General features: G+C 36.8%; 1 protein-coding gene across 1 annotated transcript in view; it reads right to left on the reverse strand.

Annotated features, from left to right (window-relative positions):
- TINAG (tubulointerstitial nephritis antigen) overlaps positions 1–26477 on the reverse strand; it is a 94617-nt gene that overhangs the window by 66193 nt on the left and 1947 nt on the right. The window contains exons 2-4 of the mRNA XM_065885389.1: positions 19750–19813; positions 19045–19134; positions 12971–13085 (exon numbers count right to left, since the gene is read on the reverse strand). Coding sequence (XP_065741461.1) covers positions 12971–13085; positions 19045–19134; positions 19750–19813 — 269 coding nt within the window. The remainder of the gene's footprint in view (positions 1–12970; positions 13086–19044; positions 19135–19749; positions 19814–26477) is intronic.

Genomic DNA, 26477 nt, shown 5'->3' on the forward strand with positions numbered 1-26477 from the left:
AGACTGCCTAAAATCATAATAAGTCCACAGACACCTCAAAACACACCACCAGACATGGACCTGCCTACCAGAAAGACAAGATCCAGTCTCATCCACAAGAACACAGGCACTAGCCCCCTCCACCAGGAAGCCTACACAACCCACTGAACCAACCTTAGCCACTGGGGACAGACACCAAAAACAACAGGAACTATGAACCTGCAGCCTGCAAAAAGGAGACCCCAAACACAATACGATAAGCAAAATGAGAAGACAGAAAAACACACAGCAGATGAAGAAGCAAGATAAAAACCCACCAGACCTAACAAATGAAGAGGAAATAGGCAGTCTACCTGAAAAATAATTCAGAATAATGATAGTAAAGATGATCCAATATCTTGGAAATAGAATAGAGAAAATGCAAAAAACGTTTAACAATGACCTAGAAGAACTAAAGATGAAAGAAGCAATGATGAAAAATGCAATAAATGAAATTAAAAATACTCTAGAAGAGATCAATAGCAGAATAACTGAGGTAGAAGAACGGATAAGTGACCTGGAAGATAGAATAGTGGAAATAACCACTGCAGAGCAGAATAAAGAAAAAAGAATGAAAAGAACTGAAGACGGTCTCAGAGACCTCTGAGACAATATTAAACGCACCAACATTCGAATTATAGGGGTTCCAGAAGAAGAAGAGAAAAAGAAAGGGACTGAGAAAATATTTGAAGAGATTATAGTTGAAAACTTCCCTAATATGGGAAAGGAAATAGTTAATCAAGTCCAGGAAGCACAGAGTCCCATACAGGATGAATCCAAGGAGAAACATGCCAAGACACATATTAATCAAACTGTCAAAAATTAACTTCAAAGAAAACATATTAAAAGCAGCAAGGGGAAAACAACAAATAACACACAAGGGAATCCCCATAAGGTTAACAGCTGACCTTTCAGCAGAAACTCTGCAAGCCAGAGGGACTGGCAGGACATATTTAAAGTAATGAAGGAGAAAAACCTACAACCAAGTTTACTCTACCCAGCAAGGATCTCTTTCAGATTTGATGGAGAAATTAAAACCTTTACAAACAAGCAAAATCTAAGAGAGTTCAGCACCACAAAACCACCTTTACAAAAAATGCTAAAGGATCTTCTCTAGGCAAGAAACACAAGAGAAGGAAAAGACCTACAATAACAAACACAAAACAATTAAGAAAATGGGAATAGGAACATACATATCAATAATTACCTTAAATGTAAATGGATTAAATGCTCCCACCAAAAGACACAGATTGGCTGAATGGATACCAAAAAAAGACCCATATATATGATGTCTACAAGAGACCCACTTCAGACCTAGAGACACATACAGACTGAAAGTGAGGGGATGGAAAAAGATATTCCATGCAAATGGAAACCAAAAGAAAGCTGGAGTAGCAATTCTCATATCAGAAAAAATAGACTTTAAAATAAAGGCTATTAGAAGAGACAAAGAAGGACACCACATAATGATCAAGGGATCAATCCAAGAAGAAGATATAACAATTGTAAATATTTATGCACCTAACATAGGAGCACCTCAATACATAAGGCAAATACTAACAGCCATGAAAGGGAAAATCGACAGTAACACATTCATAGTAGGGGACTTTAAAACCCCACTTTCACCCATGGAAAGATCTTCCAAAATGAAAATAAATAAGGAAACACAAGCTTTAAATGATACATTAAACAAGAAGGACTTAATTGATATTTATAGGACATTCCATCCAAAAACAGCAGAATACACTTTATTCTCAAGTACTCATGGAACATTCTCCAGGATAGATCATATCTTGGGTCACAAATCAAGCCTTGGTAAATTTAAGAAAATTGAAATTGTATCAAGTATCTTTTCTGACCACAACGCTATGAGACTAGATATCAATTACAGGAAAAGATCTGTAAAAAATACAAACACATGGAGGCTAAACCATACACTACTTAATAACCAAGTGATCACTGAAGAAATCAAAGAGGAAATCAAGAAATACCTAGAAACAAATGACAATGGAGACAAGACAACCCAAAACCTATGAGATGCAGCAAAAGCAGTTCTAAGAGCGAAGTTTATAGCAATACAATCCTACCTTAAGAAACAGGAAACATCTCGAATAAACAACCTAACCTTGCACCTAGAATTAGAGAAAGAAGAACAAAAAAAAAACCCCAAAGTTAACAGAAGGAAAGAAATCATAAAGGTCAGATCAGAAAAAAATGAAAAAGAAATGAAGGAAATGATAGCAAAGATCAATAAAACTAAAAGCTGGTTGTTTGAGAAGATAAACAAAATTGATAAACCATTAGCTAGACTCATCAAGAAAAAAAGGGAGAAGACTCAAATCAATAGAATTAGAAATTGAAAGGAGAAGTAACAACTGACACTGCAGAAATACAAAGGATCATGAGAGATTACTACAAGCAACTCTATGCCAACAAAATGGACAACCTGGAAGAAATGGACAAATTCTTAGAAATGCACAACATGCCAAGACTGAATCAGGAAGAAATAGAAAATATGAACAGACCAATCACACGCACCGAAATTGAAACTGTGATTAAAAATCTTCCAACAAACAAAAGTCCAGGACCAGATGGCTTCACAGGCGAATTCTATCAAACATTTAGAGAAGAGCTAACACCTATATTTCTCAAACTCTTCCAAAATATAGCAGAGGGAGGAACACACCCAAACTCATTCTACGAGGCCACCATCACTCTGATATCAAAACAAAAGATGTAACAAAGAAAGAAAACTACAGGCCAATATCACTGATGAACATAGTTGCAAAAATCCTCAACAAAATACTAGCAAACAGAATCCAACAGCACATTAAAAGAATCATACACTATGATCAAGTGGGGTTTATCCCAGGAATGGAAGGCTTCTTCAATATACGCAAATCAATCAATGTAATACACCGTATTAACTAATTGAAGGAGAAAAACCATATGGTCATCTCAATAGATGTAAAGAAAGCTTTTGACAAAATTCAATGCGCATTTATGATAAAAACCCTCCAGGAAGTAGGCATAGAGGGAACTTTCCTCAACATAATAAAGGCCATATATGACAAACCCACAGCCAACATCATCCTCAATGGTGAAAAACTGAAAGCATTTCCACTAAGATCAGGAAGAAGATAAGGTTGCCCATTCTCACCACTCTTATTCAACATAGTTTTGGAAGTTTTAGCGACAGCAATCAGAGAAGAAAAGAAAATAAATGAATCCAAATCGGAAAATAAGATGTAAAGCTGTCACTGTTTGCAGGACATGATACTATACATAGAGAATCCTAAAGATGCTACCAGAAAACTACTAATCAATGAATTTGGTAAAGTAGCAGGATACAGAATTCATGCACAGAAATCTCTGGCATTCCTATACACTAATGATGAAAAATCTGAAATTGAAATCAAGAAAACACTCCCATTTACCAATGCAACAAAAAGAATAAAATATCTAGGAATAAACCTACCTAAGGAGACAAAAGACCTGTATGCAGAAAATTATAAGACACTGATGAAAGTAATTAAAGGTGATACAAATAGATGGAGAGATATACCATGTTCTTGGATTGGAAGAATCAACATTGTGAAAATGACTCTACTACCCAAAGCAATCTACAGATTCAATGCAATCCCTATCAAACTATCACTGGCATTTTTCACAGAACTAGAACAAAAAATTTCATAATTTGTATGGAAACACAAAAGACCCCGAATAGCCAAAGCAATCTTGAGAAGGAAAAAGGAGCTGGAGGAATCAGGCTCCCTGACTTCAGACTACACTGCAAAGCTACAGTAATCAAGACAGTATGGTACTGGCACAAAAACAGAAATATAGATCAATGGAACAGGATAGAAAGCCCAGAGATAAACCCACGCACATATGGTCACCTTGTCTTTGATAAAGGAGGCAGGAATGTACAGTAGAGAATGGACAGCCTCTTCAATAAGTGGTGCTGGGAAAACTGGACAGGTACATGAAAAAATATGAGATTAGATCCCTCCCTAACACCATACACAAAAATAAGCTCAAAATGGATTAAAGACCTAAATGTAAGGCCAGAAACTATCAAACTCTTAGAGAAAAACATAGGCAGGACACTCTATGACATAAATCACAGCAAGATCCTTTTTGACCCACCTCCTAGAGAAATGGAAATAAAAACAAAAATAAACAAATGGGACCTAATGAAACTACAAGGCTTTTGCACAGCACAGGAAACCATAAACAAATCCAAAAGACAACCCTCAGAATGGGAAAAAATATTTGCAAATGAAGCAACTGACAAAGGATTAATCTCCAAAATTTACAAGCAGCTCATGCAGCTCAATAACAAAAAAACAAAAACCCAATCCAAAAATGGGCTGAAGACCTAAATAGACATTTCTCCAAAGAAGGTATACAGACTGCCAACAAACACATGAAAGAATGCTCAACATCATTAATCATTAGGGCAATGCATATCAAAACTGCAATGTGATATCATCTCACACCAGTCAGAATGGCATCATCATAAAATCTAGAAACCATAAATGCTGGAGAGGGTGTGGAGAAAAGGGAACACTCTTGCACTGCTGGTGGGAATGTGAATTGGTACAGCCACTATGGAGAACAGTAGGGAGATTCCTTAAAAAACTACAAATAGAACTACCATATGACCCAGCAAACCCAGTACTGGGCATATACCCTGAGAAAACCATAATTCAAAAAGAGTCATGTACCAAAATGTTCATTGCAGCTCTATCTACACTAGCCAGGAGATGAAAACAACCTAAGGGTCCATCATCGGATGAATGGATAAAGAAGATGTGGCACATATATACAATGGAATATTACTCAGCCATGAAAAGAAATGAAATTGAGCTATTTGTAATGAGGTGGATGGACCTAGATTCTGTCATACAGAGTGATGTAAGTCAGAAGGAGAAAGACAAATACCGTATGCTAACACATATATATGGAATTCAAAAAAAAATGTCATGAAGAGCCTAGGGGTAAGACAGGAATAAAGACACAGACCTACTAGAGAATGGACTTGAGGATATGGGGAGGGGGAAGGGTAAGCTGTTACAAAGTGAGAGAGTGGCATGGACATATATACACTACCAAACGTAAAATAGATAGCTAGTGGGAAGCAGCCACATAGCACAGGGAGATCAGCTCGGTGCTTTGTGACCACCTAGAGGGGTTGGATAGGGAGGGTGGGAGGGAGGGAGACACAAGAGGGAAGAGTATGGGAACATACATATATGTATAACTGATTCACTTTGTTATAAAGCAGAAACTAACACACCATTGTAAAGCAATTATATTCCAATAAAGATGTTAAAAATAAAAAAGAAATAAAAAAGAAATCATTCCCAAAAGAAAAAAAAAAAAAGATGCTATAGTAGGGCAATACCATATTTCATTGAACCCAGGACATCATCAAATGTAAGAAGCCTCCCAATTTTAGAGTTGTAAAAAAGTGAAGAAAATATGCCTCTGGAGATTGATGAACTGATATTTCCTAAAACGACTTCATTAGAACACTAGTTCTGAGAAATTGTAATAGATAATTACAAAAGGAGGAGCTGATTAATCAAACAGTTCTGAGAAACTGGTTTTAACAATTAAATAGATTTTTGTCCTCAATGCAGTAGTTTTTATAAACTACCTAAGTGCTGCTGAGAGTCTCTAAGAAATGAAAATAATGTTTGTGATTTTTAATGTGCATGACCCAATGCAAAGTATTTTACTTACTTTCCTTTGATTTCACATCAGTTTTATTGTGAAGCAGATCAGAGGACTAGTGTTTCATGGAACGCACTTTGGCAAGAACCACAGTATGAACTAGATAGACCCAAATTTGGGGAGTCCATGTAACCAAGCCAGACAATATGAGGTCTTCCAAAATAGACCCACACCCATGTCCTCTGCCTACCTTTTGTCTCTAGAAAAACTTTAGTCAAAGAATAAATTTAATCAGAGAGGTGAGAAAATGCAGAAAGAAACGGAAACAGTCAAGTAAGACAAAATAAGAATACTTTAACCATTAAACTAAGTCAAGGACCTTTAGTTCTTTCTCAAGGACTAGAGATAATATTCTGAGCCATGTCCTTTGAGCTGTTTTGCAGGTACTGAAACCCTTACCACGTGGAAGAAGTTAACTGTATGCTGCCCACAAGCACTTAGACTGCAGACCGGTTGGAGCTGGAAGGTTGATAATGCTGACTCCCAATTACCTCACCACCAACCAATGAGAAGAATGTCTACAAACTGACCACGCCCTGCTTCTTGAACACTGTAAGACTCCTCACTGCCCCCTCCAGGGCGGGACACACGGTTTTGAGGGCATTAGCCCGCTGTGGCCCCCTTTGCCTGACAAAGCAATGAAGCTATTCTTTTCTACTTCACCCAAAACTCTGTCTCTGCATTTCTATTCGGCACTGGTGAACAGATATCAACACGCAGGCTCCCTATATCAACACACCAAATCACCTCAGGAATCTACCTTTTAACAGCCCCAAATTTTTGTTCCCAGAGAAGGGAAAAAATGAATCTTCACATTTCTTTTTGAAGATATGTCCTGCAGTGATCAATTCAGCCCCATGGCATTGGTCAAGTCATGCTCAATTACATCACAGTGCTATGCATCAAACCTTAGTAAAGAAAATAAACTGACAACTCGGAAACTGATTTGACAGATGAGACATTCATTCTGCCACAAGTTCAGCTGGATAAGGAGTGAGGACAGTGCGTATTTCCTAAACTTTGCTGAAGGGTTTGAGGTTCTATTTGGAGAAGGAGAGAAAGAAAGGAGAGAGCCTGGAGGAGACATGAGGAAATGCTTCAATGCTATTTGAATTTTAAGACTCTTAATTCAGAGACAAATCATTCTGTCCCTGGTTCTTTACCCACTGAGCAGAGGAGATTCTGAAATGAGCTGAGTGAAGTATGTACTTAAACAGAATCCACCATAACATCTGGCTGTGATGCTCTTTTGCAGCATCAGTGGCGCCTACTCTATGCTATACAATTATTATAAAAGCCTGACGCCATTTGCCTCATGTTCATATGTGTGGAGCTAAACATCAATTTTATGGAAAAGAATAGTCATTTTTGTTCAATAATATATTAAGAATATAACTATAGAACTGTGTTTTTCACTTTTCTAATCAGTGTTTTGGTTTCTACAAGATGCTTTACACGGGTGACACACATTATTGATATTAAGTAGATGTTTGTTCAGGTAGGTTAGTTAATTAAATTAAATTTTAATTACATAATTAAATTAAAACTAATCAAATAAAAAATTTCAATAACCTATGAGAGGTAAAAACAAAAACTGGTAGTAGTCACTCTGATTTTTTCCAAAGGTACCTTTCATCCCTCAGTACTTACTATCACTAAAATATATTTCAGAGAGGAAAAAACAAATTCTTCCTAGAGAAATAGATCCAGTCAATCAAATACCATGTCTTATCTAAATAATGATAAAGTATCCAGACAATGAAATAAATTTCCCTTTCTCGTCTCAATGATCATTGGTTTTAAAAGTTATTACATAACACATAAAATACAATTTTACTTTAACTTCCAAAAAACAATAGAAAAAGATGTTATTTTTTCTTTGTTGGTAATGCCAACTTAGACACACTAAAATCTTCTGTATTGGGTGACTGAGAAAAGATGTACTAGTAAACTATGAGGCTGACAAAAAAAAATTTAGAACATTTTTACATACATCAATCTGATACTGTATAATATAGTAAAGCTACAGGTTTTAAATGCTATACCAGCCTTCTTAATGTTTTAATAATTTCTAAATATTGATAGCTCCACCTAAGATGTGATATTTATCTGTGATAGCTTTGTTAACTTTATTGTTCTCCCTGGGAAATGAACAACAAAACTATTAAAAACATATTTTTTAACTAAGCCAAGTAGAAAAATGAACTCTGAATTTCCCTATCTCTGTTTGAAAATAGTATGTTTTATTCAAAATGTTTGCAATATTTATAATACAATATAACACAGGGAAGCCTCTTGAAGTTATCTCCCAAATTTAAATTCCTGGAAAAATAATCAGGTACAGAACGGTTGCTTTGATTAGATTTGATTTGACATGATTTGATTTGATTTGATTCAGGAGCATAGTAGAAGAACTTTCAGGTTATCAAAAATATATAATCTCTGTCAGGGCCAATAAACCCAGAGCTACACCTTTCTTTATGAAAGAAAATCCTCCAAATGATTAAGTTCTGGGTAATTTAGCTCTTACAAAATTTACCTATTTCAGAAACTTGCTAGTTTCCCAAGCTTAATCCGAGGGAGAAAGAACCACTTTGTATATTATATAATAACATTTCATTAATGCTCTACTATACAGTCTGTGTGCTAAAATACTCCTTATTCATCATTTCATGGACTTCTTACAGCCCTGTGAACTGGGTACCACTGCTGCCATCATTTCAGCCAGACTAAGAGCCAAGCACACTGGATGCAGATCTCATGTCCATCTCGGTATGTGAAATGGGGCCACGTGACTAAACGCACTGCCTACATGTGCCTATTAACAGACTTCAACTGTGATGCTTCTGCTGGCTCCAAAGGACCTCAGCCCATGCCAATTTTGCATACAGTCATAATAATTGTTTTCTTTCTGAGGCATTAAGTTCTGTTTTAGCCCTGAATATACTTCTGCTCTCTCCAGCACTTTTCTTTCAATATTTTAGCTTATGTTAGCAGCTCCTAAAGTGTGTTCTGTGGAATCTAAATCTTGGGAAGTATTAACAGTCATTATAAACAAACGAAGAAGAAAAGGTTCTCTGATGTCATGAGTTTAGGAAACACGGGGTGGAAAAAAGGTCATTGGAAGAAGAGTTCTTAGTGTCCTCAATATACTAGTGAATAGTGTGCCTCTTCGGAAGAAAGATACAATACACCATTTCACAAGTGTATTTGACCACAGATAGGACACCTTTATTCCAAATCTTGCAGGATTGGTGGTCCATGGCACAAATGTTGAGAAATATTGAAATAAGATTTTAACCGTGTAATCACCTGTTTTGTACCATAAGGAGACAAAAGGCTCAAGTGGCAGTATTTAAAGTTCCTGTAGGGAGCTACATCAGTCCCGTTGTGAATCTATGCAAGCAAATACACAGTCTCAATGGACTGACAGAGAATCGTCTAATCATTCTTAACATATTTAGTGTACAACAATTTGGAACAGAGCTGTCCAATCAAGACATTGCTTTGAACAATCTCAAGAAAACGCTTTTAGGGAAAAGTTAGGCAAAGATTGATCAGCTGGCATTTTTGACCTGACACTAGACATAATTTTAAAGTGGGTGAAGAGAATCTTCATAGAAAACAATAAGCTGCATGGTCTAGGCAGGACCCTCTTGGCCTTCTTTCTTTCCCTTTTTCTCACTTCCTCTCATCCAGTCTGCTTGTACCCAGAGAAAACAGTAAGTTTTTGTTTCCTTTTGTCTGCCTTCACATAGGATTGCCATCCAGGAAAGGCTCTCAAAATCCTTAAGTTAGTTTTTTCTAACCTCCCATGATCAACATATTTCTATTCCTCATTATTATGAATCACACTCCACAAAAAATCATTTGAATTGAACTAATTCATCCAGATTAAACAGATTTTTTCATATTTATATAATCATGGAACTCTTTGTATAAGACCTATTGATATTCTTCTAATGTACGTTCAGCAGACACATTATGGGACTAGTGACTGAAGTCAAGCAAGGTAGCCAGGGAACCAGCTAAAGGAGAGCTTTCCCAGGAACTGGGAATGACTCATGGCTCATCTTTCCTACCCAAGATAAAGAATTTGGTGAATCTCTGTTCTCATCCAGGTAATGGGCTCAAGGAAAGGGAGGTGTTTTAGGCTGGGGATGCAGTGAATTTTCTCAGAAAAATCATTCCCACTGTTGGCAACTGCCTACCCTAAGTGTATATATATATACCATCCTATGTTGAAAATGGTATTTTAAAAAATTGGGGGACAGTTGGGGGGGAGGGAGTTATCCAGAAGCATACCCACACAAAAGAATTCATTTTCACTCTTCAGAGGCAATTTGATGTATTGAGGGTATTTTCTATGTAGTCACCAGGCAAAGAATTAATCTATTTTTAAAGCTCTTCCTGTGGCTACCAGTTTAACTTAGTTCATATAGACCCCACATTCTTCATTGAAGTTCTTGTTGTATTTCTGATTTTCTGATATCTTCTGACCAGGTATAAGGACAACTCCAACACTCAGAAACTTTTTTTTTTTTTTTGCCGTACGCGGGCCTCTCACTGTTGTGGCTTCTCCCGCTGCGGAGCACAGGCTCCGGACGCGCAGGCTCAGCGGCCATGGCTCACGGCCCCAGCCGCTTCGCGTCATGTGGGATCTTCCCGGACCGGGGCACGAACCCACGTCCCCTGCATCGGCAGGCGGACTCTCAACCACTGCGCCACCAGGGAAACACTCACAAACTTTTTGAAAGGACCTCAGCCCTGAAGCTACTGTGCCTTAGAAATGGGAAGCTAAGTCCTTGTGTGTAGCAGAAGTCTTACAGATCAGCCAAATTTTCCTTATTGCTTTCCTGGAATTACTTAGCTACTTTATTACATTAATTCATAGCACTAGGTAATTTAAATTCTCCCAGAGTACTAGTCATTAAGATTTTTCATTTAAATATCACCATAGTCACTTTTATGCAAACAAATCCCTAGGAGCCAATAAATGATTTAGAATTAGATTGCCTTTTTCTATGCTACAGTGAGTGGCAACCTGGGAAAGAAACATACCTCATTTTCTCTATAATATAAAATACTCTAAATTGCAAAAAAAAAATAGAGCTTCAAAAGGAAATGTTAGAAAGAATCAAGAAAAAATGTATATTGACACCCAAATGAGTATTTGGCTAACTGGGACCTTCACTAAAAGCAAGAGAAAGAGTAATCCTTATAAAGAGGGTGAATTTATTATTTTCCTAAACACTTCTGTCTCTTTTTTTCCAGATAGATAAGGACAAAATTGAAAAAGTAAACAGCCAGAAAAAATAACTCTTTTGCAATTGATCTTATAAGTAAGTCAATAAAAGCTATGAATATGAGCCACACCTCTAAAGATGTTATGTCTCAATGATTGTGGAAAAAATCCAAAAATATATCTAAGCTGATCATTTCATAAAGTTAGTTCTGGCTCCAAGATTAAAAGACTTTTTGCTGTTTTGAACCTGAACTGACCAAAGCTAACTGATTATACCAGAAGTCTAGGAACCGTTTGGGGGCAGATCTTTTAAAGTCCTGACTCTGCCATTTAAGTAATTCTATGGTGGCTTTTCTCTCCTCTCCATCTCCGTGTGACTTGGCCTCTCTCTGTGTCAATGTTCTTGTCTTTAAAATGTGGAGAATTACAGTACCCACTACATCAAGCTGGGAATTAGATGAGATAATGTATGAAAGTGCTGATAAGAGTGATTGGGGCACAACTACTCAATACATGGCAGCTATTATGATCTTTTCTGATACTAGTTATAATTTAGCAAGTCCTGCTACTGGAATTTGAACTGGAATAATAAGTCAGGGGATTACATCTTTTGAAAGCAAAGCACATTGAACATTTAATGAGGAACTTGTGGATTTACAACTCATCCAACAGCATAAATAACAGCCCTGCTTGCTCTGAGATGCTGAGAGCTTCCGGGCAGCCAGGACCTGACACCTTCATTGCAGAAGGAAGAGCCAGTTCTCCAGCAGCCAGGGAACCCCTCTCTGCCCTGGACATTTTTTTAAATTTAATTTTTAGTTTATATTGGAGTATAGTTAATTTACAGTGTTGTGTTAGTTTCAGGTATACAGCAAAGTGATTCATTTATCCATATACACATACCCATTCTTTTTCAGATTCTTTCCCATATAGGTTATTACAGAATACTGAGTATAGTTCCCTGTGCTCTACAGTAGGTCTTTGTTGACAATCTATTTTGTATATAGTAGTGTGTATATGTTAATCCCAAACTCCTAATTTATTCCTCCCTCCCACCCTTCCCCTTTGGTAACCAAAAGTTTGTTTTTGAAGTAAGTCAGACAGAGAAAGACAAATATCATATGATATCACTTATATGTGGAATCTAAACAAACAAAAAAAAAATGATACAAATGCCTTGGACATTTGTAGCAGGCCTTGAATACAATCAAAATCTCAACTGAGAGACACCACAAATGGGATGGTAAAACTGCAGCTCTAAGTTAGACATCTGTGATAACTAGACAGGTGGAAGATTCTTTATGCAAGGTACATATTATCAGAAGATAACACCACTTGAAAATGAAAGGGAAAACCAATACAATAGTATTAGAAACATGAGGGTGTTACGAAACATGGCAATTTCATGAAGGAGTTTGCCAGCTCATCAGGGAAATTTGAAGGTGTTCTTTAAATGGAAAATGTGAGGATTTTTGAGGATAAACTTCTGCTAGTCATCATAGCATACCTGTCTGCAGTTACTGGCATTTATTTTATCTTCATTTCATAATGGAGTACCCAAGAGCTGTCAAAACTCTGTTTTGATGAATTCACAAAATAACTAAGTTTACTTAGAAAAAGAAAATTAAAGACAACTAATGACTTGCTTAAGCATTGGGTCACCGACAAGCCAATCATCAGAAACATGAATTTCTCTGCAATGATTAGCAATGTAAATGAGCACAATCATTCCTGAAGAGAGGAAACTATATCTAATTAGTATTAGTGAAATTTCAAAGTCCACATGAAAATTTGGGGGGTATGTAACAACCATTTTGGGGAAAGGTTTTTTTTAATTTATATGACAAAATTATCTCGGAAAGCACTAAACTCACTATTTTAGTTATTTAAAATTGCTTTATATGCACCTATGAACACACTTATACACACACACACATACATGAGTCAAACAGAGAGGATACTTACTGCCACTTCATTCATACTCAGAAGCAAGGGGCTGGGTGGCATGGTGCCAAGGCGATATTTGAAACCCTCCTCCAAAGTCATTCCCCAGAACTGGCTGTAGTTCTGGGCTGTCCATCTGCCTTACAAATGAAAGAGAAACATGGGTACAGGTTACATGATGTCACTTTTATCATTGCATGTTCATTTATATTTCTGAAATTATATAGAAACAAATCTGACAAAATTGGAACTGTTACTGAAAGCTAGATATTCATTATATTAATGATGCATTATTGATTAATAGGGAAGCATATCACTCTTCTTAAAGTAGGTCTATATCAATTATTTTAGTGTCTCAAATGAGGAACCTAAGGCTGCATTAATATAGACTAAATTTAAGAATATTGAATCTCCACATACAGTAAAGGGATTTTAGTGATAATAAGGCCAATATATGCAGTTTCTTCTAAATGTCATTAAATGTATTTTAGAAAGAAGCTTGAATGTTCAGAAATGTACTTATAGGTTAAATTGGGAAATCTGTTTTATTTATAATTTAGATTTGAAAAGAAGCTGACCATGTAAAAACAAGTATCCATGAAAAATTGAGGATAAAATAGTTATACTTAAAAAGATTACAGCAACACTAATTAATTTTATTGAAACATTTTATTGAAATATTCTATTATATATTAAATGAGTTAATTTGTGGTAAATGCTCAATAATATTAGTCATTATTAATATAATATAAATTCAACTGATGTAAAATTAGATAACAAAAAAGTACCTTTTTTTTAGACATATTTTGTGCCCTTACATAAAAAAGTAAGCTTTATTTTCAAAACCTAATGATGAGATTTCAAGATAACAATTCCTTAAGAGATGATAGGAGATGAAAAATCAGAAAAATGAAAGTAATTTAATCATTGTTTGTTTGAATTAGCTACAACGTAAGGACAATACATTTTCAGTACTTAAGGCAAATCTAAACTCTATCATGTTGTGTTTATCACCAAAATTGTTTACAGTGTGAAAGGCTCTTATGAATGATTGAAGATATGACTCAATTTTCAGTAACAAGCCTGGTGGGCTTCCCTGGTGGCACAGTGGTTGAGAGTCCGCCTGGTGATGCAGAGGACACGGGTTCGTGCCCCGGTCCACGAAGATCTCACATGCTGTGGAGCGGCTGGGCCCGTGAGCCACGTCTGCTGAGCCTGCGCGTCCGGAGCCTGTGCTCCGCGACGGGAGAGGCCACAACAGTGAAAGGCCCACGTACCGCAAAAAAAAATAATAATAAAATAAAATAATATGCCTGGCAAGTTAATTCTTTTCTTTTACAAGATCTGTTAGTTCATAAAACTTGAAGCAACTTTGAGCCATAATTTTTAAATGTGATCTCCATCATTCAGGGAATTTCAATAAAGAAACTTTTGAATATATTAGACATTGCAGGTTTATTTAAGAGACCACCAGGATCAGCCTTAGGCAAAATCACGCAACAGTAAAATATGTTTTTGGTGCCCTACACTAGTAGTTTTCAAACACTGAGACATTTTGGGGCCATTTAATTAATCATTCAATTTAGTGAATAGGGATCAGTATTTTAAAAGATAAAATAGAATATAAGAGAAACAATAGGAAATATTAGAGTTTATAGGACAGAGTGAGGGTAAGTACTATTTATATACATTTAAGTATATGTACAAGTACGTGTGTGTGTGTGTGTGTGTGTGTGTACTAGGTCATAAAGTTACATGTATGATTTACTATAATTTATGCTCAGAAAAGCATGAATAGCACCACTGCTCTGCATCATCCTTTTTGACCTAGGCTCATCAATTCTTTTTTTAATTGAAGTATAGTTGATTTACAATGTTGTGTTAATTTCTGCTGTACAGCAAAGTGATTCAGTTATATATCCATATATATATATTCTCTTTCATATTCTTTTCCATTATGCTTTATCACAGGATATTGAATATAGTTCCTGTGCTATACAGTAGGACCTTGCTGTTTATCCATCCTATATATACTAGTTTGCATCTGCTAGTCCCAAACTCCCAATCCAGCCTTCTCCTACCCCACCTCTCCCTTGGCAACAACCAGTCTGTCCTCTATGTCTGTCATCACTTTCCTTTTAACCCAAGTTAGCATTTCCTGAACATTCTTAATTTATCTATCACATTCTTCAGTAAACACTGGGGACACAGAAATAAATTTCTCTACCTTCAGAAAGCTCATACTCTAAAAAAGCCTACAAAAGAGAAATGACTTCAGTATGTATAATTTATTAGCGGTAGGTCAAAATCTGATCAGAGTAGAGGACTGAAACATAACTCTTCCTGAAGGAGTTAGAAGAATTTTTTTACAGAAAGTGACTTTTTAGTGCTCAGCCTGGAAGGATGAGAATGAATTAGACAGCCAGATGTGAGGAAATAGATAATTTATTCTAAATAAAGGCAACTCTGGAGCAAAGCAGGTTTGAAATTTGGAATAACATTTAGGGAATAGCAGATAAGTAGAACACTTAAACTCTGAGAGCGAGCAGAGAGACAGGGGCTGGAAAGAGTGTAAAAGATGAGGCAGTAAAGCATTTGGAACAGATTGTTATTTATGCTGAGGAGTAAAATTATATTCTAAAGCAATGGAGTGTCACTGAAGACTTTTTAAGAAGCTGAGTGGCAGAATCAAAGCTTTGTTTCAGAAGGATAACCATGGAAGTATAAAGAATTGGTTGGAATTTAGTCAGACTGGAAACAGAGAGTAAAGTCAGGTCATTTCAAACTAGGCTTGATAAAGAAATGCACTAGAATATAGCATAAGAATAAAGGAAATACATTTCTAAAGTAAACTTTGTGGGGATTACAAGAGTCTAGTGACTGAGAGTGAAGAGGAAAGAAGCCTCAAACTAACTTCAGATTTTCTGGCTTAGTTGACATGGTAGCGGGGGATGCCAGTAACCAAGGACAAGTCAAAAGGTTAGTCCTTTTGGTTTGGGTTATTTTTGACTTTGAGAAATCAGAGTCAACTTATTCAATAGATAGTCTATAGACTTTGAGTTCATAAGAAAAATCAGGGTTAGAGATAGGATGGATTAAAAATGGGTACAAATTCTTTGTAGCTCTTTCCATCAAGAGATGGAGTCCATTTTTCCAACCGTTGAATGTGAGCTGGCCTGGTAACTTGCTTTGTCCAGTAGAATGCAGTGAAATTGACAATGTGCAAATTTCAAGCTTTGGCCTCACTTGAGCCATTTCCATCCTCCACTCATGTTCTGCTTGAACACTGTCATTATGTGAAGAAACCAAGGCTGTCCTGCTGGAGACACATGGGCCCCCCAACAACCAGCACCAACCACCAGACATGGGCAGGGGGCCACCTGGACAATGCAGCCCCAGCTGAGGCCCTAGACGTCTGTGGACACATGAGTAACCCCAGGAGAGACCAGGAAAAAAGCCTCAGCTAAGTCCATCCCAAATTGCCAGTATGAACAAATAAAAAGCTTGTGCTTTCAGGGCGCTAAATTCTGAAGTGGTTTGTTTCACAGCATCAGATAAACTGAGACTGTTCTCTCTCTCCCTTTGTTCCACTAACTTGCTGATTATTATTTGTGCTACTAATTTGCCACTTATAACTGCCCTATCACTAGAAATCCTTTTACAAAGTTATGATATGTGGATTCCTCAGCTAGATTGTAAATTCCTCTAAGAAATTATTTATTTGTATCCTCAGTAGTGCCAAAAGGGAAACACATGTTTTGTTAATATTAATTGCATTACAACATACTATAGGGAATAAATAAGCACTGAAGTGGGCTATGCAGAATGAATAAAGATTTGGATCTAAATACTACCAAGATGCCAGAAATAAATGTTTTAAAGCAAAGGCTGTATATATTTGTATGTAGGCTATTTTCAAAAGCGCTTAAAATAGACATTGAATGCTATAATATGACTCTGTTTTCATACATGAAAACAACTTGAACATCAGGAACAGTGAATATCTGAGAATTAGAACTTTCTTTTTTTTTTTGCGTTATGCGGGCCTCTCACTGCTGTGGCCTCTCCCCGTTGCGGAGCACAGGCTCCGGACGCGCAGGCTCAGCGGCCATGGCTCACGGGCCCAACCACTCCGCGGCATGTGGGATCTTCCCGAACCAGGGCACGAACCCGTGTCCCCTGCATCGGCAGACGGACTCTAAACCACTGCGCCACCAGGGAAGCCCTAGAACTTTCTTTTAAATTCAAGGACTTTCTACACTCCCTCCTGTTGTTCCCTGATAAATAATTTTAGTTTTACTCCTTTTCTTCATACTTTGTCTCTTTTACTTAACTTTTTTCTTTGATCTGAGTATATTTTCTTTTGCTGCAATTTTACTTTACCTTTTTTTTTCTTCAAGTCATCTATGTTTGCTACTAAAAGGCAAATCCTGTGCCTCTTAAATTGACCTAGAGTACTCTCAGAATAAACAAATGATGGAAAGAAAATTCTTCCTTCCAAGGAAGGCAACATTCCCAACAGATCTGTACTCTTTTTTTTTTTTTTTTTTTTTTTTTTTTTTTGCGGTACGCGGGCCTCTCACCGCTGTGGCCTCTCCCGTTGCGGAGCACAGGCTCCAGACGCGCAGGCTCAGCGACCATGGTTCACAGGCCCAGCCGCTCCGCGGCATGTGGGATCTTCCCAGACCGGGGCACGAACCCGTGTCCCCTGCATCGGCAGGCAGACTCTCAACCACTGCGCCACCAGGGAAGCCCTGGATCTGTACTCTTATGTAACTTTCTTTCCACATTGCTTTAGACTGTGGTTTCTCCTGGGTTCTGTGACAGTGGAAAGCTTGGCTGCTTATCTTGGCTTCTTGGAAGTGTGTGCTTGTTAGCTCAAGCATTTGAATCCTTTTAGGAACCTGATTCAGATAATCTCTTATGATGACACATACTCTCATGTCCTTTTAATGATTTAAATATCACTTAGCCATAGAAAATAATTGTTTTTCCCTAGAAATACTTAAAATGTCATCATATTATCACCTAAAATATTGTCAAAACACATACACACAGAGGAGTTGAGAATGGTTTAAGAATATTAATATCAACAAATGTGACTTCCAAGTGTCTTTTGTGTCTTCCAAGAAAATACTCTGGGTGCATCGAAAATTAGTGTCCCCACTGTCCTGGGAAACATATGTCTTAGGTGTAGCAAGAAGTGATATGTCTATGTTTTAAAAATGCATTTCAGGATGACTTCACTTTTATAGTTGTTTGACAGTAGGTCTTCTCACGTGAAATCTTTTCCTGAAGGTAGAAAATGTTTTCAAGGGTGTATAGAAATTTGATCAGTGACAGTGGAGAAATCCTGAAGCAGAAAACAGCTGGCCCATCCCTTCTCCCTTCAGTTCAGTAAAGAAAGCCAGTGTCAGCACCTACACCTAATTCCCTCTATGTAAGTGGAAAAGTGACTTAATTTATTAATCTATCAGACAGCATCAAACAGTTACTTCCTTTAAGTGTCAATCAGTTCAAGCTTCTGTTTATTAGCAAAGTAAAATGGCTCAACCAGTCTTTTTACTCAACCGTGAGTGAAATTGGCTAGATATCAGTCATGTCGATGACGCTGTCTAGATGGACTGGTCGTTTGGGGGATCATCGAGATAAAATACTACTTTCTGAAGGTCGGAGTCTACCCAGGTTAGATGAGCATATGATTGGCTGGATCAGGGCAGCACTGGAAGGAAAGATGATGAACATGAATGAACCTGTTTGTCTACTTCCTGATTTTGCCTGAATACTTATTTAAACTAAAGCTCCCCCTACTAGCCTCACTCACACCTTGACACTGCTCCTTCCTAAACAATTTAAGAACATGCTCTATATTTCCTCTTTGTGCCTTTTAATTTTTAATCATTTAATGTTCACCTCTGTTCATTCCAATTTCACATGCCGTTCTACCACCCTCCCCATTTCTCACCCACTCTTTTTTTTGTTTTTGAAAGAATGATCATTTTTAGAAGGAAATGATAGGAAACACATTGTTTGAAACCTGAGGGGCAATGAGGGGGGGAGGTGCTAAAAAGCCTAGAAAGCAAGATTTCTCTCACCCATAGTCTCCTTTATTGACATGTTCAATTAATCCTGGTTGAACAAGGCATACATGCTGGGAACATTTCCATTGCTGTCCTGAGCATGTGCTGTAAAGATACAAAAGTTATGAAAGTGGCCTGGTCTTTAGGGAGTATACTTATAAAATCAGTAACCAGAGTTGCACCTTTTTAAGGCATAAAAGATATTTTTGACTAATGTTAACCATATGACTTTAATTCTTGGCAAAAGTAAATCACAACACGTGCATTAGCTACCACTCAGTATCTTCCACTTCAGGCAATTAATAAATGAAATGATCACCCAGTCATTGGCGTTTGAAAACATAAGACAATGGAGACAGTAGATTCGACACATTTGTAATTGTAAATTTTTTGCAGGATAATCAATTTCAAGGCAGCTTTGTTTTATATATAGTTACTGTGTTCAAGAACACGTGATTTTCCTGTAGTATATCAGAATGTTTAAAATTAAGAGGTTTGTGAAAGCAGGCCACTGTCACAAACACCAAACTCAAACGTTAAAAGAAATATTCATGATTAGCTTTTAAACATTTATTAAAATTAAATATGCTTATAAAAACTATGGGTATGTGATATCTTATGACTTATGATTCTATCTGTATTTAAATATATGCTTTGTTTCACAAATGTTCCTTTGAGGAAAACATACACAGACAGTTTTGTGCCACTTAAATTCATTACCAGGAATTGCAGTTTTCTTTAATTACTGATCCTTCTTCATAACGTTGACCATCTCTGTGGCAACCTGTCAACATACCATGTAAACAAATCAAAATTCTAAATTGAGTAATAAGTAAATTAAAATTGTATTTAGTTTTTTCAAATATGCAAAAAAATTTGGTGCCCATCTGAAGGAAATCCACATAGGGTTTGTGTCAAGGTTTGTATATCAAATTCTTATGGGCTTGTTCCATAAGCTTCTATCTTTACATTGTGTATTTGTTCCAACTGAGAGGATTTGTAAAGCATAAAAACTAGATTACTGAGGTATTGATCACTAAACACACTCAAAAAAATAATGTATTCAAGTAAGTAAGCAGTAAAACAGTGTTTGAATTAATTTATGGAATTTCTTATCTTAAAAATCTAATCAACTCTCATATGTAAATATGATTAATTACATATGCTTAGAGGAAAGAGCTCAAAGTGTTGGACCAAAATATAAAGCTATTTCAGTGAATTCACCTTACAAAGATAAACTCTACTTTTTCTTCAAAATTTAGATCAGGAGAAAAGTTTATACGGTTGTAGTCCTTTGTGTTCCAAGTCCAAATGTTTCTCAACCATTAACCAAAACTCATTGCTATTTTACCAGACTCTATAAACTACTCCAAAGAGATGAATGGTGAATTATCATTATATGAAAACCAATCAGTAAGATACGGTGAAAATAATACCCTGGCTACAAATTAAATCCCTTTTGAAAATATAACTTACACAAATTTAAATTCATGCTGAATTAGCAAAAGTAGAAAAATTCACTCCTTTGTCATGTGAAAACTTTTTTGACGGAGACATGTCACTGATAGATCACAACAATGGCCCTCAGTTAAATAAAATGAATTCTAACTTTTTATTCATACAATCATAGGAGGAAATCTACATGTTTAGAAAGCATTCCAAGGGACCTGGCTTAACCACCAGCCACAATGTCACAAAAGACACTTACAAATTAGCTATCCTCCGATTTTTCCAAAAATTGTTTCACAGGAAATATTTTACAAATGCTCCTCTTCGGCATGCACTGTGTTCTCACAGTTCAATCTTTTCCTTAATGAATCTAAAAATCTCCTTGTATTTGCATCTATCCACCTCTTTTCCATGGATTTTTGACATTCCACTCTCACAAGAAGAGAGAAGGAAACCACCTCTCTCCTGGACCACAGGGGAGGGGAAAGATTTAACTTTAAATCAAGTTCAGAGTTTCAATTACTACCCAGGATTAAACACTTTTTGTAAATGAATTTCTATGTTTGTAACTTACAAAGACCCCGGAATTTTTACTACCTAGGAAAGCAACAGAAAATTCATGTAACAATTCAAGTTTTATTCAAAGTCAAGAGAAGTACTTCTTTGACTAGTTCTAAAGGAGATGAGGGGCAAAATCAAAGCTGATTTTTAAAAATTTATACTGAAGTATAGTTGATTTACAATGTTGGGTTAATTTCTGCTGTACAGCAAAGTGATTCAGTTATACATATATATGTTATCAAACCTGGTTTTTAATCAAAACCAATGAATGTTGCTTGTCCAGCATACCAGTTATATAGATAAAGGGACGAGAAATCACAAAGGTCCTAATGAAAAACAGGATGTCCCTTCTCTAACCTGTCCCCCAGCTATTAATTTTGAAGTAAAGAGAATTTTATCACCGTTCCCACCCAAGATCATTAATACTATGTCTAGTGTTAGCAAAAGTTCCATTTCTTGGTCTTCCCTCCTTAATATCAAGTCAGAGTTGACTATAAGAAACAACGTTTGCTGTAATCTCACTTGAGAGTTGGCCTCTTGAACAAACACCATAATCTGTTCATCTGAGTTTGGCCAAGGTGCTAACAAAGTGAAGCATCAACTTCTACACAATACAGAAACTCAGTCCACTCCCTTCCTCCACTCTTCCCCACTCCAGTGTATCGCTCATCCCCTGAATAGCATTTAGAGAGATCTTTTAAAATCTACATTGTGTCACTCCTTGCTTAAAATCCTCAAGTTATCCCCCATCAAATTTAAAATAAGACCAAACTTCTTACAATGACCTATAAGACCTTACCCAAAATCTCTCTTCCATAATCTTTGTCCTCATCACTCCTGTTCTGCTGGCTAAAGGCTTTCCATGATACTGATGAGGATGGAGAGAAGTGGATGAACATAATTTGGAGGCAAAGCAAATGGGACTAGCTCTTGGATTGAGTTTGGAGAATGAGGAAAAAGAGGAATCAAGGATGTCTCAGTAGGATTTTGGCCTGAACCATAGAGAGGCAGTGAAGCTAATATTGAAATAAGGAACAGGCTTACGGCAAGAAAGCAAGAGTTCTGTTTTGCATATTTTAGATTTAGATTAAGTCTAGGTTAGCCATCCTAATGGAGAATATCAAATAGAGTAGTAATGGAAATTCAGAGTTAAGTCATGATTGGAGAATGAATTTGAGAGCCAGCAACATACATATCTTTAAAGCCTTGAGACTACATGAGAGGCTGCTTGAGAGAGGGTTTGTAGGTAAGGGAAAGACGTCCAGGACTGAGCTCAAACTCTGTAGCTAACAGACATTCAGAAGAGGAAACAGGGAAGGAGTGACCTATGAGGAAGAAGGGAATTCAGTTGAGGGTAGAGTCTTGAAAAGTAAGAGAAGAAAGTATTCCAAACAAGCAAAAGTGGTCACCTACACAGAGTATCACTGAGGGATCAAGAAAAGAACAGACATCTTAATATTGCATTTGGAAACATGGAAGTCTTCAATAACCCTGCCAAGACAGAGCTCAGTAGTAAAGTAGCAGGAAACAAGATCTTGTAAGAATGAGCTGATGAGAGGCTTGGAATCAGGAAGTGAAATGTTTCCTTCAGATATTTTTGCCATTAAAGGAAAGAAGGAAATGGGGTAATCGTTGGTTAAGGACATGGAGTTGAGGGAGGGCTTTTTCAAAGTTGGGAGTTACAACTACCTACTAACCTCCTGCAAGAGAATATCTTGTAAATGATGTTTGCTCACTTTCTTAGTTATTTCCTTGGGGAAAGTCCCTAGAAGTGGAAATTCTGGGTCCAAATTGATGTTTGGACATCTTTAAGGCATTTAATTCATATCGTCTTTTTTTTTTTTCTTTTCAGAATGATTTTACCAATTTATATTCACCAGCAGTTGAATGAATGAGTTATTCTGTGTCACCCTAGTGCATAGACTGTAACTTTGGTTCCCATGTTAGGTACCACCTCATCATGGAAACAGAGTCAGGGTTAGAAATTAACCTTTGATGCTGTCTAGCACCATCTCCCAAGCAATGCCTGAATCCTCTTTTGGATTCTACTAGCTTTGAATGAAAAATATTTCTTTTAAAATGCTAATTTGAGAACATGATTGATGTTTAAAGGTAGCAGAAAAATTGGGGGAGTTAAAAAAAATTTTTTTGTAAATCAGTAGTTTTGTAAATTGATCCAGGAGAGAAAGGGAGAAACGATGCTTTAGGAGAGAAAGAGGGAGAGGAGAGAGGAGAGAAGAGGAGAGGGAGGGAGGGAGGGAGGGAGGGACAATTGTAAGGATGGAGATTTTGAAAAGATAAGAGACAGTGGGAACAAAGACACAGACCTACTAGAGAATGCACTTGAGAATATGGGGAGGGGGAAGGGTAAGCTGTGACAAAGTGAGAGAGTGACATGGACATATATACACTACCAAACATAAAATAGATAGCTAGTGGGAAGCAGCTGCATAGCACAGGGAGATCAGCTCTATGCTTTGTGACCACCTGGAGGGGTGGGATAGGAAGGGTGGGAAGGAGGGAGACGCAAGAGGGAAGAGATATGAGAACATATGTATATGTATAACTGATTCACTTTGTTATAAAGCAGAAGCTAATACACCATTGTAAAGCAATTATACTCCAATAAAGATGTTAAAAAAAAAAAAAGAGTGAAGAAGGAGACATGAGCCAAGAAATTCAGACAGCCTCTAGAAACTGGAAAAGGCAAGGAGAGGGATTCTCCCCTAGACCCTCCAGAAGGAATGCAGCCCTGCTGACAGCTTGACTTTCTTCCAGTGAGACCCATTTCAAACTTCCAGCTTCCAGAACTGTAAAATAATTATTTTGTGTTGTGACAATTTGTCATAGCAATAGGAAACTAATAGTGTCCATACATCATTTGAATAAATGATATATTCACACACACACACACACACACACACACACACACATACACACACACACAAAAGAGACAGTGGGATTTAGAGCTCAAGAGGAGGAATCTACTCCATGGAAACAGTAACCAATATGGGGGTACTTTGAAAATTATGATGATGGAGAGATGAGAAAATTCCTGGTGGCTTTATTTCCTCAAGGAAAAATGTATAAAGCACTTCAGAGTGAGTTAATCAAACTGATTACACCTTGACATGATAGATAGATAGATAGATAGATAGATAGATAGATAGATAGATAGATAGATGATAGATAGATGATAGTAATGGTTGTTGAAATTAAAGGAGTTTTGCAACTTTAACAGCCATTAATACAAAAATGTATCAAATCAGATATTTGGAAAGTGAAATCCATCTCTTGATTTGAGAAAAGATGACAATATGATGTAACATTTTAAAATAACTTCATCATAAAGTGTTCTAATAAATGTGCTGGTCTCAATGTCACTTCAGGGAAGGGAGTTGCCTGCCCTAATCAGGAGTCAGCATCCCAGGGGCGGTCAGTAACACTGATCCTGAAAGGCCAGAATCCAGGTAAGCTGCTACAAGGGGTTCCATTATCCATCTTTTAATGAACACTAGAGGAGCAGTATAATGAGTATCAGAAATGGGCTTTCACTGGCAAAATTAGTGGCTTATTAATCAGCATAATGGATATAAGTAATCAGCTCTTATCGGTTAAATTAACAGCAATAAATTGATGTAGATTAGCTAAAACACTTAAAAATCACATCCCACTCTCATACTCCACAGTTTTTATGTATCTCTTAAGGTCAAAAGCCTTCACTCTTAGACCTGGTGCCCTAGGATTGACCTTTACAAGGTCCTGTGTCCAGCCACTGGGTAGGAGGATTTATCATAACCTGACACCCTCTGTAATATTATCACATGGGAAAACTCCAGTAAATTTTTCAAGCAAGGTAGATGTGGGAACATCTAACAGGATGGGGACCTGAGACTTCATGGAGCTTACAGAGGTTTATGGATTAGTGTATATCTCCTTACCAGTATATATTTTTGCAACAGTATGCACGGCAGAATTTGGACTGTGATTTATCTTCATTGTAATGTGGTTAAGGAGGTCATGAAGGGATAAATAATCCTCATTCAATTCAAATGTGTCAGTGGTTTACATCCATTTTTTACCAATGTGAACATAAGAGTTGTGTGTAATCAAATTAGCTTAGGTCTGTTCACAGCACATGGTCCACTAGACTCTTTTCTTAAGATCTGCTACACCAACAGATTCTGTCTGGAAAAACCACTCTGGTTCTGTTTCAAACTCTATCACTTGTTTTCTGTATCTGACATTTGAAATCCTCCAATGACTGGAAGTAACCAGCAGAGATGGGACAAAACCCAGAAGGAAGATGTTTACTCACATGTACAAACCAATTTACACAAAAGGTACATATCTATTTATTTATTTTTTGACACATTTATATTTTTAAACCTTAATATAATATACATAGTTTTAAGTCCCAGGTTGAAAAAGAAATGCAGTATAAGAGACTAGACAATAACGTGTAACTAGATACTTGAAAAATATTTAATAAATTAGTGAATGAACTAGACAATACCATGCAAGTAGATAACTGAAAAAATTTAATAAATCAGTGAATGACTGAAAAATATTTAACAAGTCAGTGATGCTTTACTAGCATCTCAGAGGAAAGTCTCTTTATATGGCAAAAATATATAGTATAAATAGTATATCATTTTCTATTTATTTTAGTTAATTTTGTACAATTTTTAAATATTGTGTAGTGCTATTTTCTTTTAACCAGCTACTTTCATAAGGAAGATAAAACAAAAGAAAAAAATCACCTTCATGAGTGCAAATATAGTTTACTGTGAACATTTGCTACTAAATAAACTGATGAATTGCTTCCCTCCATCATGAATGGAATAAAAACTATGCTGGGAACATAAGTTCTACCTAAAACATGACCCTAAATTAAAGTCTTAGCAAAATCCTAGCTTTCAAGCAAAAATGGACATTGAAGAAGCAGCAATTTCTTTTCCAAATGGGTTACATGATTCAAATAAGAAAGCTCAAATACGTTTCATCACATCAAAAGCACCACAGCTGATCCATAATATTTATCCTCAACTTCCAGGAAGCTGACCCTATTCATACTTAACATCTCTCAATGAGTTCTCATAACAGGATAAAATCCTAAACTCTTGATGTGGCCTATAAATCCTGGCAAAATCTGACCTCTACTCACCTCTCAAACCTCATCTTATGTCACCCCCAACCCTCCACTGATCATGACTCTCTGGAAGTGGTGGCCTCCATCCAATTCTTAGGCAGCACCAAGCTCCTGGCTCCCAGATCCCATTCTGTTGGCCCTTCTTCAGGTCACCTCACTCCTCAAGTCTCCCACCCAAGCTAATGTTATGCATTATTTTACATGCTAATGTTATATTCTGGCATACTTTCTCACCGCACCCTAAGCGTTTCCTTCGGAGAATTTAACACAATTTGCGCTTGTACAG

This window comes from Phocoena phocoena, chromosome 10, assembly GCF_963924675.1.
Source record: "Phocoena phocoena chromosome 10, mPhoPho1.1, whole genome shotgun sequence".
NCBI classification, from domain to species: Eukaryota; Metazoa; Chordata; class Mammalia; order Artiodactyla; family Phocoenidae; genus Phocoena; species Phocoena phocoena.